We start from the raw sequence: 20,608 nt of genomic DNA, 5'->3' as shown, positions 1-20,608 counted from the left end.
GCGAGCATCTGTATAATTTAAAAAAATATCATAAATGACACTAAAGTCTAATATTAAATTAAAAATTTTAAAAATCCCGTCAATGATACAATGATAGTTAAAAAAAAAAATTTATTCTTCGATATATCACGTTGATATATTAAAAATTCTCTTAGTTTACACAAAAGTGTCAACGTTCTTTTTTTTATAATTAATTTTTACACAAGACTGTAGATTTATGATGCTCAACTTTTGAATATAAATGGTTAACGCCAAGATATCGTACTGCTTTATATGGCTTTTTATTATTAGTCTCATCTCAACTCTCGTCTTTACTCTACGCTTGAATAGGCCAATTACAAGCCTAGTTTCTTTCAAAGTTTCATGAATGAGACTCATTCAACTGAACCCACTTTACCTGCCTAATTTCACCTATGCACCGGTATAGTTCTATATGTATATCTATTATTTTTTGACTATGAAATTTTTCACGTATAATTATAATTTTTAACCCCCACTGTAAAAAACTACAATTTTATTTGAGTATATTTTTTTTTTGTTTAACCGTTTTAAAGAAAAATTTTAAATGGTGATAAAAAAAAATTAAAATCAACGGACTGAAGTTGTACCACCAAGTGAACAGAATAAATAATTGCCACAGTATAAAATACGAATAAAGGTGAAACATCGTATGGGTTGTGCCTGACTAAAACTAAGCCGTCACTCGACACTTTTCCACTGGGTGCAAATGCTGATAAAAGCTCACCTTGCTTTCACTATTTTTGCCTGTGCTATATAAATAGTTTGCATGATGTATAACGCTTTAGACATAGTTATAGAATGAAATATGTCTCTATGTATATGTATAAAGAGGTGGAGGGTTGACAATGAGTATGTCGTCGAGGTGAAATTTTAAAATGAAACTTTGAATCAAACAGGGTTAGAGCCACAAATTTACATTCTCATTCTGGTTTTGATGGGGTCCACAATATTCAAGCTATTGTTTAATAAAGTTTATGAACAGCAACTCGTGGCTACGAATTTAACGCCGGACAAATACAAATAAATATCAATATTAAAAAAAAAAAATTAAATGAAAAAAAAATGGAATCCGTTTTTATGTCCTGATACCTGTATCAGCATATGAGCTGCCTGTCACGTATGCATCTACACTACTAGCTCCATTTTACATAATATAAAAAAAAAAAAAATTAAATCGCAGTTTCATTATCCCTGTAGAGCTGAAATCAACAATCAAAATGCTCGTGATTTGCATGTTCTGTTTGATTTCATTTTCTCTCTTTTTCCCTCTCTCTCTCTCGCTTTCGATTACTTGTATTTGATTTTTGATTTTTTTTTTTTGCCTTTTGGTTCAACTGATATGTTCAATTATCTGTATAGAAGTATTGATTTGTTAACACATATATAGATTTACGCATAAAGTCAAACGCAAACTAACCGACGTAAATAAAATCATTTAAACCATCAAACGATATATTTTCACGATACTCGTAAAATATAGTGTAATAAAATAAAATAGTTAAAAATATGTTCAATCAGTCGTTTCATTGACTTTTCAAAAATTCAATTTTTACGTAAAATATAAATGATCAAAAAGAATATATTTATATGAATTTTGATTTATACTTTTAGTTCATTATATTCATTTTTAATTAGGACTCAATATTATTACATAAATTATAAACCATTTGGTCAGTTTTTAATCCAAATTCTATTGAACATGAGGCTTGATGAACGGGCGTTGACCGATTTTCCCGGGCAAATGCTCGCTGTATATTGATTATCTGTCTTTTTTTTTTTTTTTTTTTCGTAATTTGTTTTTTAATTTTAGTCGTAATATTATTACTTTTTGATGTTTTTTTAAGCATATTAATATTTTTATTTCCAAGAGCCTGATTTATTAAATAAATTCCTACGTTTATTATTTAAATTCAACTATATAAATATTTTATGGGAGAATTAAAAAGCTGGGCTTGATATAAAAAAATAAAATACGATTACGTTTCAATATCATAAAACGATGATCACGGTCAACCCAAGAATTACGTATAAAAAAAAAAAATTCAAGTCAATGGAATTAAATTTTCGCAGTTAATTTTTAACTTTGTAAAAATTGTGAAAGTTTATATTTTCCACTAAAAAAAAAATATGTGTCCGTTAGATTTATTTTTTTTACGACTGTTAAAATAGATATAGTTGTCGATAATACTCAGGACAAATAAGTCTCATGGGGAATTGAAAACAAGAAATTACGATAGAAAATTAATCATTAAAAAAAAACCTCACTGTTTGTTTTTCATTATAAAAAAAAAAAAAAAAAAAAAAAAAACTAAATGAAAGAAAAAATTATCTGGTTGAATTTTCCGTTTCTCTCAGTCGCGATTTACGTTAAATGCTGCAGTAGAAAAAAATTAACTAGAATATACTGTCCTCAGAGAATAAATGATGGAACAAAAAAACATTGAGCTTTTATTGTTTTGCTGTTAAATTTAGTTAAACTTTATAGACTTTAATTGGTATATCAACTCATTCATCACCTGGTAATTACCAGTCATAACTTTTGGTCAACAGTTGATGTTATTATATTCAAATGGCATATGATTAAACGAGCAAAGTTAAAGTCTAGTAAGCATACGTGTATTAAACATTAATATTATTTAGTTTATATGCGATAGTTGAACCTAGGATTGTAAATGCTTTACATCAAAGTCGTTGGCAGACCCTCTGAGGATCGATGTTGGTCTGTTAAGGATCGTTAGAGCCAATTTAGGTAATTGTACTAATTTTAGAATAAAATTATTTGAAATTAATTGGCATAAACCGCTTAATTATCACGTCGTGTATGAGACAAATTTACCCAGAATACAACAGCCTTGTGGGATTGTTAAATTTCAACGTCACGCGATATTGATGTTATAGGCAATTTCTCGTTCATTTACACCTACAATATATTTTTTATTTTATTCCGGTAACTATTAATTTTCATTCGGAAAACTTTTTAAAAATTTAATTAAAAAAAAATATGGAAATGTATCAGTATACCTCAGGTGCATGTATGTGATTTGTATACGATGGCATTAAATTAAAATTATAGTATAAAGATATTTGTATTTTCTAATATAGTAATTATATTTTTTTTCGCATTATTAAACGACTATTTTTTTCCAGACAACTAGTACTGTATTATAATTTTTGAATTATTTATTTACAGAGTAATCGAAGCCAACCTGCCATCGGGATGAAACAAACACCTAAGACACGGGTAAGTTTATATAATAATTTTTTAAAAATATCAACTGACAAAATTTTAATGATTTCAACTACATCAGCAAGCCTGTAATTGAAATATTTTTTGAAATAAGTACGAAATTAAAAATGAAATTATAACAGTTAAAAATAAACTGAAAACTGTTGAAATAAAAAAATTAAAAAAAAAAAACTGTAAAGCAATTATCCGTCTTGCCAAGTTCTAGGGTGATATTTTTTTTTTTCAACAAATTGCTGGTGCAAACTGCTGGTTTTTGTGAGAATAAAAGCGAAAAGATAACCAACCAATTTTCTTAGAGTTTACTTGCCAAAGGATGAACATCAGCGTTTCAAATTCTCGCGAAAATCTTACTGTCATTATATAGCGAAAAATGAAGACGTGTCAATCTTAAGCGCGATAAAAATTAACAAACGTAAAAAAACAATATCTTTTTTAAAAATTATTGTTTTTTTCTTTTATATTTTATTTTTTTTTTTTATTAATTCTTCATGTATACATATTTATTTTATTATAATCCGGTTGAAATATATTTCCACACGTCAATAATAAACTCGAAAAAGGTACGATCTCATAGCCACATAATTTCCCAAGAATTCTCAATGGAATAACAACAATAAACTTGGCTAAATAAATAAATAAATAATGCTGGTATATATGATAATAGCATACCGGGTCTTTTCAATGAGAAATGTAAATGAGTATTTGTTAATATAGGTCAACACATCCTTTGCGAGCCAACGAATTGGCATTGCTTTTAATTATCATAACAAATGGTAAAGTTAGTGGCTGATACACAACCAACATAGTCATTTTGGCATTTTCCATCGTTTTTATACACACGCCCACTTTGTTAAAATTATATTATTGTTGCTTTTCAATATACACATGCAAAACAATTTGATACAAATTGTAAAGTTTGTTTGGATAAAACTTTATTATCTAATGCCATTTCTAAATATATATAAATTTATTTATCAGCATAAAAAAATTGTTTTAAACTTCATATATAGAATAAAAAAATATTTATTTGTATAAACCAACAAGCAAGAGAGCTTATCTCTCATCCCTTATTTATCGATGGGAAATAACTCGATTGACTTTATAACGAGTCAACCTTATAAAAGTCCAGTGATCAATTATTCACGTGAATAGATGACTATATGCCTCATTCATCGTTGACTTTAAAAATAAAAAATAAAACATAATATAAAATGTCACGATATAATTTATCATCACTGTCACATCATATATTTTTAAACAATGCAAACTAAGTGCTGAAGCTGATCTATTTAAATCTAATTTTAATTTATATTTATTTTTTTCATGTAGGCATGAAAACTTTACTCTAAAATTTTTATTATATTAAAATATATTCTAACTTTTTACTCAAACTTGTACTTTATTATTATTATGTCTATCGGAAAATTTTAAATCATCAATGTATTAAATTTATATTTTATTAAAATAAAATTTACACGAGTAAACAAACGAATTTTTTTGTCTCATGAGAAACAGTACAAAAATTCATGCATAGTAATGAACCACGTACAGAAAAAAAAGCTTATGAACATTATGATTTATGAGTAAAGCGTAATGTAACATTTTGTTCAATATGAATTTTTAATGAGAAAAAAATATCATTTGCCTTGTAATAGGAAAAAAAATGCAAGGAAATTTTATCTTTTTTTTTTCTTCTATTGATGTATTCATTACGTCAATTATATTTTTAAAAAATAATATGAAAAATATTTATATAGATATTTGTATTGAAAATTTTAATAATTTAACTAGACTATAGATTTTATTATTTTGTATTTTTAAATTTAAATTGAAATAATGTTGAGTGCCTTGATATCAAATAAGCCGGAAAAAAAATACCTATCTTTTATTTGAACGTATTATATAACAGGTCAATTGAATATTGTGTAAATGTATTTCATTGATTGATCTGACCATTCAGCTTGAATTTTTTCTACGCGTATGTTTAATCTGATACTTGAGAATTCCACTTATTCCATGTACTTGAAAAATTTCAAACAGATATATCGCGTTCTATATATAACACAAGCAATTTATATTGATGAAAAAGCTTTTTTTCAGTTCACTGATCATGCTAATTGATTTGCAAAGTTATAAAATCGTTAAATAGATTTTCAAGTTGAAGAAGCGTATTCTTGGATTCAATGATTTTGTAAAATTTAAAATTTTAATTTTTAAATTAAAAAAAAGTAATATGCAAAAAATGCTTAAAATAAAATTGACAAATAGAAAAGGGTGAAATAAAAATAATTATGATGTAAAGCACGTATTCTAATTGGCAAATGATATTCAAAAAAAAAAAAAACTATAAATTTTAAATAAGATAAAAATTTTTCTAACTTACCATCAGAAGTACTTTTCCATCGTCGGTAACATTCATTTCAAAAATGTAGATTCTGTCGTCGATAAAAAAGGAACTACGAATGACGACGATATTCCAAGTTAGATAATTTTAAAAATTTATTATTCTGAATAAAAATTTTATCTAAAAATAATAAATTGTTATTAATATTTATAATTGATCAGACTGGAATGTTTTTTTTACATAGAATATACATGTACATTTAAATAAGATGCGTTAGTATTTTTTGGTAAAGAAAAAGTTAAAAAAAAAAAAATAATATAATAAAAAATATTTGCTGACAATGTCCTTGAAAAATATCCGTGAATGAATAACATAAAAAAAAAAAAAAAAAACACGTAACACTTTATAATCGAATGTCGCTTGAATAACATTGTTTTTTTTTTTTTTTAATTTTGATCCGAAAAAAACATATAGGCTGAGTAGGTGTGGATATTTACGAATTACGGCATGCAAAACAAAAGAGAGAAAAAAATAAATAAAAATAACGCCCGGCCCGATACATCAAATTAAAAAAAATTGTCAAAGTTATTTTTATTTATAAAAAATATTAAAATTATAATCAATATAAAAAATAAAAAAATAACGCACCTTAGTTGTAGACAGGTCAAAATATTTTTAACAGCAAACAAATTGCATCGTTGAAAGTCTTGATCAACTCCAAAAAAAAAAAAAACTTCATTTAGATTGTTACTGTTCACTATTGTATCACGTGATTGTCACACATACAGTAATGGCCACCATGATTTTTTTTTTTTTATATTTTTGAATATTATCACGTGATTGTCACAACAATGGCCGCTATAATTTTTTTTTTTTTTTTTCTATCTTTGCTGGGGGTCAAGGTAAAATGGCGATGATAAAAAAAATGCCGAAAACGCCGTTTGACCGCCATTGTTGTAAAGAAATAATTACATAATTAATCTTCATCAATCCATCCCGAATTTACGAAAAATATGTTAATCACGACATGATAAATAAAATGAACACAGAAAATTTTTAATAACTATCCGTGTATTACTTAAATATTCAAACAAAGTTTCAACGCTCCAAAAAAAATGTCGATGTTTTTTTTCACATTTACCGATTAATTTACTTATATTTCACTAAAATTTTCACAAAAATAATAACGTACTTTATTCCGTTTACACGACTAGATTGTTATTTTAATTTTATAATTAATTTTTACTCATAATTACCCACAACAATTGATAGTTATTACAGAGCGATCCACCCCCACGCGTAACCGAGTTAACACTGAGCAAGGTCAAGATGTTTTTTGTTTCCTCACAAGGGCCCGCGGTCACCCGAATATTAGGGGGAGAGAGAGAAAAAAAAACACACCGAGAAAATTTCAAAATAAAAATAAATATACGATAATTAGTACATATAAATATAAAATTAATAAATAAAAAATTAAAAATAATTTTTGAGATATGACTCGATATATATACCTATTAATAATTATTATATAAATAATTTATAAAAGTATTAGTAAAGATGGCGGCAAGTTGGCTATTTTTTTTTACAACCATGTTTTTTCTCTCTTTCTCTTTGAAGAAAAAAAAAAAAAAAATTTGCCAAGACAAATAAGCAATAATATTATAAAACTCACCGCGATTATATTTATTATTAATTACAATAATGTATTGTTCACTGTTATAATAATTCGATTATTTTTAATTTATAATTAATTCGTATTTCATTTTACAACCAGCAAGACATTGAGACGCCTAAAGTTTGCGAGTACTGCACCCCGCGGTCCGTATGGTACGCAAATCCTCGACCCCCCAGCAACTTGCATTTTTTTTTTTTCTTGGGGAGAGAGAAATCACGGCGGTGAAAAAAAAAAAACCAAGATGCCGCCATCTTTATCAATTGATTAATAAATTATTTATGTTTATATAATTATTATTAACAAATATATCGAGTCCTATCTCAAAAATTTTTATTTAATTTTTATTTATTAATTTTATATTTATATTTACTAACTAACGTATATTTATTTTTATTTTAAAATTGTCCTGATGTTTTTTTTTTTTTTTTTTCTCTCTCCCCCGCATCTTGTGTTATTTGGGCGCCGTGGCGCTGTGCAGTGTTGACTCGGTTACGCACGGGGGTGGATCGCTTTGTAATAACTATTAATTGTTGTGAGTAATTATGAGTAAAAATTAATTATAAAATTAAAATAACAATCTAGTCGTGTAAACGGAATGAAATACATTATTATTTTTGTGAAAATTTTAGTAAATTAATCGGTAAATGTGAAAAAAAAAATCGACATTTTTTTTGGAGCGTTGAAACTTTGTTCGAATATTTAAGTAATATACGGTTAGTTATTAAAAATTTTCTGTGTTCATTTTATTTATTATGTCGTGATTAACATATTTTTCGTAAATTCGGGATCGATTGATGAAGAGTAACTATGTAATTATTTCTTTACAACAATGGCGATCAAACGGCGTTTTCGGCTTTTTTTTCATCATCGCCATTTTACCTTGACCCCCAGCAAAGATAGAAAAAAAAAAAAAAAAAAATTATAGCGGCCATTGTTGTGACAATCACGTGATAATATTCAAAAATATAAAAAAAAAAAAATCATGGTGGCCATTACTGTATGTGTGACAATCACGTGATACAATAGTGAACAGTAACAATCTAAGTGAAGTTTTTTTTTTTTTTGGAGTTTATCAAGACTTTCAACGATGCAATTTGTTTGCTGTTAAAAATATTTTGACCTGTCTACAACTAAGGTGCGTTATTTTTTATTTTTTACATTGATTATAATTTTAATATTTTTTATACAATAACTTTGACAATTTTTCTTATTGACAACGTTTTTTAATTTGATGTATCTGGAGAGTTATTTTTTTTTTCTCACAACATTGTCCGTCACGTGGAGCGGTGTAAAAATAAAAAAAAAAAAATAAACATAGACCGTCATCGGTTGTTTTGCATGCCTTTATTCGTAAATACACACACACACAAACACATTTTGAATTCAATCAATCCATATATGTTTTTCTTTTGGAGTAAAAAATAATAATACTTTTCAAAAATCCATTCATGTAGGTATAAACTATTACGTGTACTCTTTTATTTTTTCAACACATTTTTTTATTAATCTATTTTTTTTTATCAATAATAAATAATACATTCTATATATTTATGTAAATATTTATTCAGTATTAAGATGCGTCTAATTGTTTCTAAACATCTAATCGTAATCGATTGAATTAACACTTAATTTTAGTATTTAAAACTATCAGCATAACACTTGAAATTTTTTTTTTTTATTATCTCAACTCATAATAATAAATAATTGATTATTATTAATCTACAAATAATCCCAGAATAAAATTATATTTTAATCCTCGACTTTCGAAATTAAATAATTTAATTCTCTTTATAAATTGGTTTAAAAAAAATAGTGAAATTTCTAAATCACGTTTTTAAATAATATTACGATTTTTTGTTTTGCTCTTGATAACAAGCTGCTGACAACTTTCAAATAAAAAACATTTAATCCTATTGAATATAATTATTCTCTTTCAAATATAAATTCGATTATGATAAAAAAAAAAAAAAAATGAATATAAATGGAAAAAAAAGGGTGTGATATTTTTTGTGGTTCGTTTAATCACCTCAGAACGTTATCCAGCTAGAACTCGGATGAATAACGACCGTTATGATGCTGTATGCTGTAGAGTATTTTTTTTTATTCTCTCTTTATTTGATGATATCAAAACTCTTCTTATGGGGATGCTGGGCCAAAGAATTTTAGGTAATAAATGCATATGACAAAGACAGGTATATATTTACACGAGAAACCAAAAAGCCTTGTAGTTATACTGTAGACATATAGGTACCTACAGTATATATAAAAAATATATAATGTGTTGTTGCGTTTGTGGTGCTTTGTCTCGTATGTATTTATATGCATCAGTGTGTTAGTATTTTGTGGCGCTGTTGGTGGAAATATCACCGGGAAGAGAGTTCAGCGTCTGTCACAACCAGTTGGCCGTGAGCATTTGAACACAAATGTTCATGATATTTTTACCGTTCAAATTACCTTTCTACAAATATTAAAATAATATTATCAAATTTATTTATTAACAAATAATATTTATACAATCAATATCTTTATCAGTTTGATTATTCAAATCACTTGTTTGTATTTTATCGGGAAAAAAAAAATTAATTGTGTCTATTTGTGAGTGTCAATTGTTGTTTTCTTTTTTTTTTTCAAATGTTTGTGTATATCAAATCGACATGTGGAGCATTTTAAATCAGTGGTTTCTATTTTATTATAATTAATAAGTTTACTAGCCTAGGTATATTTATTATCTGATTAATTAAAAAAATATGAGCTTGTGAAAAATTTAATAGGATATCAAAAAAACGTGGATAATTCGTGTTGTGATATTGTTGTCAAAAAAATTTTTGGCATATTGCTTGTGTGTATTTTTAAAGGGCTCATAATTTCAAGTAAATTTGTGCAAATTTATATTCTTTTTATGAAAAATATATAGTGGTTTTTTTTTAAATAAACGTGTGTCGAGAATAAAAATAAAATAAAAGTGATTGTCATTTGCATATGTATTAAAAATAATATATTTATTATTATATTCAGTGTTGTATAAATAATAATTTTATTTGTAAAATTTAATTAAATACTTTTAAAATCATTCGGTGAGTTTAAAAAGCTAGATTGTGTTTGTGATAAAATAATTATAATCACTTTCTTTTTATAAAACCTTCTTGAAGCACATAATGTACGATAACCGTGAGACTTTGAAAAAATGTTGACAGGGTCATGAATGTCTTGTGTCAATTTGTCAACACAAAATTATTCATAAAATTTATATTTTATTTAAAATATATATACGCGATATTGTTTTCATAAATGTTTTTATTTTATATGCATATGCGTAGGCAATGGTAAAAACATGTCCCACGTATACATAAATAATTGTTTTAATATATATTTTGAAAATTATAATTTTGCTTTAGGAAGTTCGTGACATTATAATAATTAAGCGTATATATTTTCAAAAGTTTCCGGAATTGTTCTGCTAGCTTGAACACTTTAAATACATTTGGGTCTGATTTGAAAATTTATTTTTTATTCAGTCAGAGTTAAGAGAAGAGGCAATAATATTTTATCAGGCAGAGGTAAATGAACTGGTCGAGGTGAATGAATTAAATTTCGAAACTTTTGAAAAAATATCATTTGCTTGCCAAGCTTCAAGTTGGTTTTATGAAAAGACAATAAAATAACACACTACGTTTTGAGAAAAATTATTATTATTTTTTTTGCGGCTACTGTTTAATGACTGTCATCAAATTTGATAGACCAAAAATATTATAACATAAAATTACGCGTTATTAAAAAAAATAAATGCAATGTAATATTTTTTTTTTCATTTTATTTTATCTTGACTTCCGGAAAGTACTAATAATATATATATAAGCTAAGAGTATATAATTTTATTTTTTTATTTTAACATCTAAAAATAGTAAAACAATTGTTGTCTTTTATTTTTTTATTTATTGTTTATATTGTTAGCTTTTGAGAGGTTAAAAATTCAAATAATATAAACACGTTTTGTTTTGCTGTTTTTTTATCTTATTTATATTTTTTTTTGAATATTCCGATTGCGTAACGCGTCGCTTTTAGCAAAACGTCACGTAGTATTTGCAAGAATTAACTGTATATATATGTACAATTATATATTTATATAAAATAAATACAATATGGCCTGAATAACATCCTCACAGTCATATTGTGCAGCCTCGAAAAGTTTATTCATTGTCAAAAACTAACAATAATAATATCTTTATTCATACAATTTTATATTCATTGAAAATTAATTTATCATATATTTTTTTTTCGTTTATATTACCATAAAATATTATTCAGTACTCATAAATTCAAAATTTAATCTAATATATAATTTAAAAAAATAATAATAATTTTCTCAATAGGTAGATAATTGTTATTGATATATTTTCAAATTTTATTTCGTGTTAATACAGTTTTTTTTTTTATACATAGGTCCTCGTGCGAGTTGTAATAAATCGATTTTTTATTGTGTATAGTAATAATGTTCATTCAAATGTGAGCAATATAATGTAATTGAAATCATATGGCTGGGATTCAACGACTTTTATTTTTTTTTTTTTCATACCACTTGAGTGCAAAAGTTAATAGTAATTTATTTCAACAAAATAGATTAAACAAAAAACAATTAAAATGAGCATTGAATAGTAATTTAAAAGTCTATCTATGTGACTGAAAAATATATAATTTTAAAAATAGTACAGTTAATTATTGCCACTCAATATAATCTACAAAGTCATGTAAATAGATGTTTTGAATTATTTTTCATATATATTCTCTGTTAATAAGTTAAAAATACTAAATTAAATTTTAATGACTTGCAAATCTGTTAAGATCATTATGCCTGACAAATTATAATTTCTGTCAGTGGATAATAAAAAATATATTGAGTTTGACGCTGATTTAATGCAATAAAGATGTTATAGTTTAACTACGTGACCTAATTATTATTATCGGTTAATATGTTTCTCATGACTCGACAATAATCCGTGTAGAAATTTATATATGAAGCATGGTTAGACTAGGTCGAAGCCTGGCAAATTTATCTTGAAGACTTGGTTGACAGTTTTGCTTGATTTCTGGTGAATAAGATTATTTTAAGTAGCTCTGATACACAACCCCTTTCAGGTGTATAATATTTCAAATTAAAAAATATAATACAACACTATCTTAATTGATGAATCATCAATATATTATATAACCATCAATGATGATTGTATTGTATTTTATTTTTATTTTTTATATACCATAAGGATATCCGGCTGAGCATTGATATACCCCACATTAATAATTAATAATTTGGATAACACAACGTATGGCCACCCTTTTTCGGCTTCACTTTTGCTTGATTTTATTTTATTTTTTTCTCTTTCTCTTTTCTCATTTATTCCAATATAAATTATTCACTAATGCATTGTATTTCAATGCTCTCGTAAAAAGAGAAAGTTGCAATAATCTTTATATTCATCTGACAATAAAAAAAAGGGATCATTTTCATTTAATAATATTTGAATTACAAAATTGAATAAATATAAATTCATTTTATTTTTATAATATTAGTTTCCTTTCATCTTATTTATTTTTTTTAAATTAAAAAAAAAAAAAAAAAGAGTATATAATATTTTTCAAATTACTGTTTATCAACAGCCTACTTTTATTTCTTATTTTTTTATTCAAATATAATTTTTAGAGTATGGTAGTGAGGTTTTGAATAAACTGTAAATTTAATCTACTTATTACACATAGTCATAAAAATCAAATTCTCGTAAAATTAACATCATAAATTATTTTTTTATTTTTCAACATATATATTTCCAGAATTTTTTCTTTCCTTTGAAATATATAAAAGTAATGTATTTTTTTTTATTCTACCTATTTTTTATGAGATGTATTTTGACACACTTATTACTATTATTATTTATTTTTCATAGTATGTAAGTGAAGCTATAGAAATACGCATATTAAATATTTTCCAATTTAATTTTTAATGCTTGTTCATTGTTGTTGTTGTATATAGCTCAGTATGATATGATTGTTGTTAATTTATACGAGTTATATTATAATAAGCTCATACTCCGAGACATGAAAGAATTTTTATTTTTATTTATTTTTTTTTAAAAATGATAACATGGTCCCCAGGTGACACGCACGAGTAACCACTGTCAGGGACATCATCAGTAGCCATAACGCATACATTGTACACATCAATATACAAATACAATTAAAATATATCTGTGTTGTGAGTTTCTCCACTCTAAACTATGAATTTATATGTATAAATTATTATACTTTTATACGAGAATACGTACACACAGTAGCCACAAGTAAATACAAAAGTTTACCCTCATAACTTTGACGCGATTTCACTGGGTACACTTGAACGCCCGCGTGCCCTCAACATGCATAAATTTATAATGTACATATATATGAGTATATCATGTTTATGTATGAAATAAAAAATGTGTATTAAAAATTCACAGATATATAAACGTGTATATATATTTAGTTGTATAAGTATAGGAAAGAGCATATGCATCTATAACGCACGAAATATATAAGACACGCGCGCAAACACAAGTGTTAGATGTGCGTTACATTAAAAAATAAAAAAAAAAAAAAGGTATATACACAATGGCAGTCTTTATGTCCGATTCGAGGTTATATATATATGCATATATTACGAGTGAAATTATATCGTGTAACGAGCAGAGTGATCAAGGACGATACAGTCCACGGTAGGCGAGAACCACAGTCAGCCTGTTAATTTCTCATTACGCTGTTTTTTACATTCTCAATGTTTTTTTTAATAATATTATTTTTTATTGATATGCTTACTTTACAACATTCACGTTTTTTTATTTCGTTTTATTGTGTTTTTTTTTTTATTCAAATCATCCTTGTAATTATAACGATGCATCGTTAAAAAAAAAATTAAAGAAGCATGTCTTCTTATTGATGCTTGACAGCGATAATGATTTTTTTTTTTTTTTTTTCATAGCAAATATATTTATTTTAATTTTATCGTTCACATGATATACGTTTTCAATTCATGGCTGACATAGTGAGAAGGGCTTGAACCCTTTTACCGAGAGGGATCGTAAAAAAAATAGAAAGGGTGACCAGACTGGTACAGATCGGTTCAAAAGTATTTATTTTTAAAGGTTTAGTTTTTTTTTTTATTCAGTTTTTAATAGGTAGAAATTTAATGGGCGATTATGTATATAAATGTGAAATATGATTGAGTAAATGTTGTGTGATTGGTTTTACTAGAATCTTGAAAGTGATATTAAAACGTTAATATTGTTGTTACGTAAAATTTTAATTAATTGGCACATATGCGGATGTCTTTGTAATATGCAAAAAAATTAACAGCAATACATTCAATTTGTGATGAAATAATAAATTTAAAAAAACTAAAAGCTAATATAATTAACACAGTATTGTGTAATAATTTTTTTTTAAAGAATATTTTAAAAATTTAACAAATAATTACAATGAATTAATTATGAACAACTAGAAATATATGTAAGTTTTTTTTTCTTTCTTTTTTTTTTTCTCCTGAGAAAAAAAATAAAATACTAGGTTGGTATGAACTAATAGCTCACTGAGACCACAATAAGGGTCTTTCTTAAAAATAAAAAAAATAAAACAAACTAAGTTACAGTGTTTATAGTTTGTCTGATTTTAAGAGAAAAACTTTTTCTCACGACTTTTAGACTTATTATATAAAAAGAATTTTTTTTTTTTAATTTTATTTTTTACTAAAGACCTTTATCGCATTTGTTCGTTATTCATCCCTATATACGTCACTTTGTTATCCAGTGATTTTAATCTTGATATAACAACTCGATGACTCGTTTCAAAGGGAAAAACTTTTGCAATTTTTTCGCGTTTGATGTTGAATTAAATAAAAAAAAAACCAAGTCTAACAAAAAATAATTAGAATTTTTAAAAATTATGGTATATTTAATTTGAGACAAATTTAAAAATTAAAAATTTAGGTTACTTTTGAAAAGTTTACGTTTTATTAAACAAAGTTGACAAATTTAATGAGAAAAAAAACTGCTGTTATTTAGAGGGTATACCTTTTACGAGAGGGTTCGTTATAGTTGATGACATTTGAAACTACATAACAAAATGATGAAAAAAAAGAAGGGTATATAATTGGCCAATTACTAGGTGACTCATGACAGCCTCAAAGTCCTAGAGTTTTTTTTTTTTTTTATATGTTAGAATCTTTTTTGAATATAAATTTTCATTTTTTTTTCACTCCAAATTTTATCTCGTGTGTTTTTAAGAGTACTAATGCCAACCTTGAGTGTATTTTTCATGCATATATTTTTATTTTGACTTGAATGTTTACTGATCTTTTAAATTGAATTTTATTATATTTTTTTCAAGACAGTTTACCTGTTATCTTTTCAATTCAATTGGCACTGTAGTCAGACAGCGTAAAATGTTTGACAGAGGAATAAATTTTTCAATTGTGTTTATATGCATGCTTCGAAAATCAGCTACAGTTTACGCCAGTTTAAATTCTGACGAGTTTAAATGATTGTCAATCTGATAGTTTCAATTTAATTGACCGCTTGGCACTCTATATCTTTCTTAACCATCATATTGAATTTAATTCATGAGATTTTCTAGCCATTAAAATGTCATTTTAATTCTTCCATATTAAATTCTTCAGATGAAATTGTGTTATCATTAGTAGAATAAAATTTACGAATGATTATTTAAAAAAGAGTGAGGCGAAGATTGTCATAATTAAATGGAATTTGCTAGTGCTAAATTTTTAATCTATCAAAATGATATTTTGCAATTATAATAAACGATCTTGTCATTAAATAAATTCATAAAAATTACTCAATCAATTGACTCAATCAATTTATAAAAAAATTATCATATTATTTAAAAATCAAACGAAATTAATAAATTATTAATTTTAAAAAAAACTTTGTAGTAACAAAGTTTCCGTATAATAAATTTCAACAAATCATTAGCATTATCTAGTTTCTTCAAATTTTTTTTCTCTTTATAATATTTTTAAAATAATAAATTTGAATATCGATTAGAATCGTTTGATCGAATAAAAAAAAAAAATGTAATCAAAATAAATCTTGAATAAAAATCAATCTGACATGGCTAGACGCTTCGAGGCCATACCAAAGGATAGTAGCATCAAAAAAAAAAAAAAAGAAATATGTGAAACGGATTACTCGGGAAGCTTGGAACGAGATTTTATTTTCAAGTGTATATGCTTTTTTGTGGTAGTAGTAAATGCACACGGTAAAAATGAGAAGAATATTCTATATATACATTCAAAGAAATTAAAAAAAAAAAAATAAACATACGCCTGTGTGAGTACCTTATAAACCAGCATCATATAAAAGAACAACGACGACTCGAGAAGGCTTTAGACTGGACCCGAGGTCTCTCGAGAACTCTCTACCAGAGATCGGCAAACTCACTCAATATATAAGCCAAAAATATTATATTTATGTATCATATATATTCCAAAGAGTTCATTGAAGTTGAATAAAAAAAAAAAGTTTTTTTTTCCCATTTTTAATAATTATTATTATTTTTTAAATATTGACATAGATGCATTTGCATATATACAAGTTTACACAGTGCATTACTGGACAATAAGCAGTGCCCATATTTTACATTTAACCATCTGGATATTTTCCAATCATTAGCCTCTCTCAAATCCACTTGGAATTCACCCAATATAAATTTATTTTCATATATGTTTGTATTTTTTTTTTTTATTATCAAAATATACATACATATATAAATTTATAATTTCACAATAACTAATCATAAACATTAAATTACAATTAACACTGTATTAATTAATTAAATTATAATTTATAATTATAAAATGTCCTTGGTTGTTAATTTAAATGAAAAAAATAATAATAACTTTTTTAAAAATTGACAACAACATACACTCCCTTATAAACTCGCATATTGGTTCCCCGAGGTCTTCTCTCATGTCGCAGCTGTTATTTTATTTATTTCCAGGTTTTTATTTCCCTTGCGGTTATTATTTGTTTTTTTTTTTTATGCAACGGCGCATCATACTGACCGTGTTATAATTTTGTTTTGTGGTCGTTGACAATAGAAAAAAAAAAAAATGAAAAATATTTCAGACTGTAGTGGGGTCATAACTTGTGCTTTTTCGCAATATCATAAGAGTGATTAACTCAAATTTATAGGCGTATATATACACAAAATATTTTGTTTAACTGGTATTATAACCAGTAAACAATTGAAGATTATGATAAGCACATAGCAATAATTCTGATTAACGATATTAAACAAAGCATTTTAGCTAGTAAAACTGCTTGTGACTACAACACATGCGATCCTAGGTACATTGAACCTTGTTAAAAATTTATTTTGAAGATATACGGTTATATTGATCCACTAGTTTTTCCCCTACAATATATACTCATGATTCACTATGAATAACATGGGGTCAACAACAAAAAATTATATCGATCTGAGCTATGTTTACAATGTGGAGAATCAAGGTTACAAAATTCCAAGTGACAAACTGATCACGTCTGGAATTGTACAAGAAATTGTTGGATTGCTGATAGCTGAATAATTTTGATAGATATAATATAAATTCTTGGTATTCAAGATCTTCATAGAATCAAATAGTGACACACAATAAATAGATGTTCTAAATATTTCGAACGTTTTATTGAAATTAATATAATAATGGCCATCAATTTTCATCATTAAATTAAATTCAATATATTATTATTATTTCTGATTATTGTGGTAGATTAGAAAAAGCTGTTAGGATTTTTTTTTTGATTAAAAATAATAAACAATTTCACAACTTGATTTTGAATAGCACCAAAAACAAACCATGTCTGGCATTCAATCTGTTTTTTTTTTTTTGAGTGATTAATTTTATTTTGTCATTGAAAAAAATGCCGATACGATTTTTTATTTTTCATCTGGTTTACTTTCGGTTGACTTGTTAGGGATACATATAGCTTCTTTAAAAAAACCAGTTCATTGTCAAGGACCACCGGTCAACATGTTTAATTTCAGGGACACTTGAAAGGGCTCAGTGTAAAAACGAGAGTAGTCAAAGATATATACTCAATTTTGAGAATCAAACAACACGATTAAATAATATACACGCGATATATTTTTTAAAGCAATAAAAAGTTTTTTAAACATAGTAAAATTATATTTAATAAATTTTGATTTTAAAACATGAAAACTTTCACTTGTCAATGGGGGGAGGCTGGGTTCTTTTTTTTTTTTTTTTTTATTCGATTTAATACTTTCTTTTTTATTGAGCCAAAAATTTATTGGCTCAATTGTTTTTGAAATATGAATATCGTGGTAAAATTAATTTTAATATAGTTAAAAAATCAGCGATGAACTTTGTAACGAAAAATATGTTACTAATCAAAGATACACATGAAATGTAAACGTAGACCTGCGTATATTTACAAAGTGATATGAAAATTGTATTGAAATAAATTTATCGAGTCTCGCTGTAGATATATAAATAGATACACAAATAACTGATAAGCAATTTCCTGGACTTGAATTTGTATTACTATTGTTTGCATTTATTTTTATTTTATTAAATATACTCGCATGAAATATATTGCCCTCTTGTAAACACCTGTAAGTCACATTTTAACAAATTCATTTTAACTATTATATTTTGTCATATACTTTCACTTAAATTTATGTGACAATTTCATAGATTATAATTAAAGTTTTGAAGCACCAATTGCTTTGTTTATATTTATTTCTTTACACGTAATATCATGCTTTGTTTTTCTTTTTTTTTTTACTGTTTTAAAGAGCTTGAAAAGCTATACAAAAAGTTGACTTTACAATGGCAAAATAGATGTAGTTTATTCTTATACAATTGAACAAGAATGGTCCAGAGAAAAGGTGTGAAATAGCTGTTAGGTAGCAAAGGAACATGGTAGAGAATAGAGCAAGTAGTTATAAAAAAAAATAAATCATTGCAAAGAGTATATTATTAAAAATGCACAGTGTATACAATTCTATTATGTCTGTATTTTTATTTCGTTCAACAACTATGTCATGTCTGTATAAAAAGTATAAAAAAAAAATAATTTTAAAAACAGTAAATCATTATGTTTATCCAGTTTTTTGAATAATTTTTTTTTGTTTAAAATTTTTTTAATACATGACTACACTTTTTATTGTTGTCACAATGACTCTGGACATTGTAGAACATTGTTGAAGCATAATTTTTTATATATTAATTCAAGAATAAAACATCTCAAGAGCATGAGAAAACAGTGATGTAGAAATGATTGACAAATACGTAGTGAATATATTCTCCAAAGGTACATAGAAAAAAATAAAATGTGCAAGCTCTAGAGAGTATTCACTTTGTTGCTCACTTTTAAAAAATATTATATATCTAGGTAGAAAGAAAAAATATATCTATTCCAGTTCTTTATCAAAAAAGTCAAGTTTTTTTTTTTTTCTCAACTGCGTTAGCAATTATTCTTTCGTCGAGACTAAACAATAAAATATCAAGAGATGGCAGACACTCAACGGTTTCCCTTTTATTTATTTTTTTTTTTTTGGCTGAAATTTTCTTTATTTAACGAGGGGATGACTCATCATGATAATCGATCATTCAGAAACTTGGAAGGATATGCTAGCCAAAAAGGAAATGAAAATGAAAATCTCAGTTTCTCATTTTTTCTTTTCATTTTTTGATTTGTCAATTAATTTCGCTTCTTCAAGCTGTCGCTTGACAGTATATTTCTTAGCTTTTTATGAATATTTTATATTTTTTTACGGCATCTTAAATTTAGCTTCGGTAGTATTAATTTGTATGGTAATTATTTTTCAATTTGCTACACGCGTACAGCAGAAAAAAAAAAAAAAAAACTTGGCAATGCAACTTGGAGAACAAGGAAAATGTTGACGACAAAACAGATGCCAAACTATCGCGCCGAATCGCGAAAAGGGCATATTAGTTTGTAGGAAAGTGGTGAGGAAAGAACCATGGGAAGCTACCAGATCGATACCACAAGAGAAGTCTGTTGAATTTTCATCATGACCCACGCAATTTTGTGCGCATGTAGCAAATATGGCCATTTACTTTGTGAACCACTATAATGTCCATTTTTTTAAATGAAATTTTAAATTGAACATTATTCTTTTAAAATTAAGAAAACTATTTTTAAGATGAAAATTTTATTAAAAATTAACCTTATCTTTTTTCTCCATTCAAATAATTTCAAAATAAATTGAGATAATAAATTTTGTGAATATTATT

The 20,608-nt window shown here is 25.8% G+C and overlaps 1 protein-coding gene across 6 annotated transcripts in view; it reads left to right on the top strand.

Annotated features, from left to right (window-relative positions):
* The window catches only part of LOC122854552, a 115,236-nt gene that overhangs the window by 15,711 nt on the left and 78,917 nt on the right, over positions 1-20,608 (top strand). For all 6 annotated transcript variants that reach the window (XM_044155329.1, XM_044155333.1, XM_044155330.1 and 3 more), the window contains one exon: positions 3,212-3,262. In XM_044155329.1, the coding sequence (XP_044011264.1) occupies positions 3,212-3,262 (51 nt within the window). The remainder of the gene's footprint in view (positions 1-3,211; positions 3,263-20,608) is intronic.

Source organism: Aphidius gifuensis, linkage group LG4 (assembly GCF_014905175.1).
Source record: "Aphidius gifuensis isolate YNYX2018 linkage group LG4, ASM1490517v1, whole genome shotgun sequence".
NCBI classification, from domain to species: Eukaryota; Metazoa; Arthropoda; class Insecta; order Hymenoptera; family Braconidae; genus Aphidius; species Aphidius gifuensis.
The sequence above is the reverse complement of the archived record's forward strand: the minus strand, read 5'-3'. Positions and strand labels throughout refer to the sequence as shown.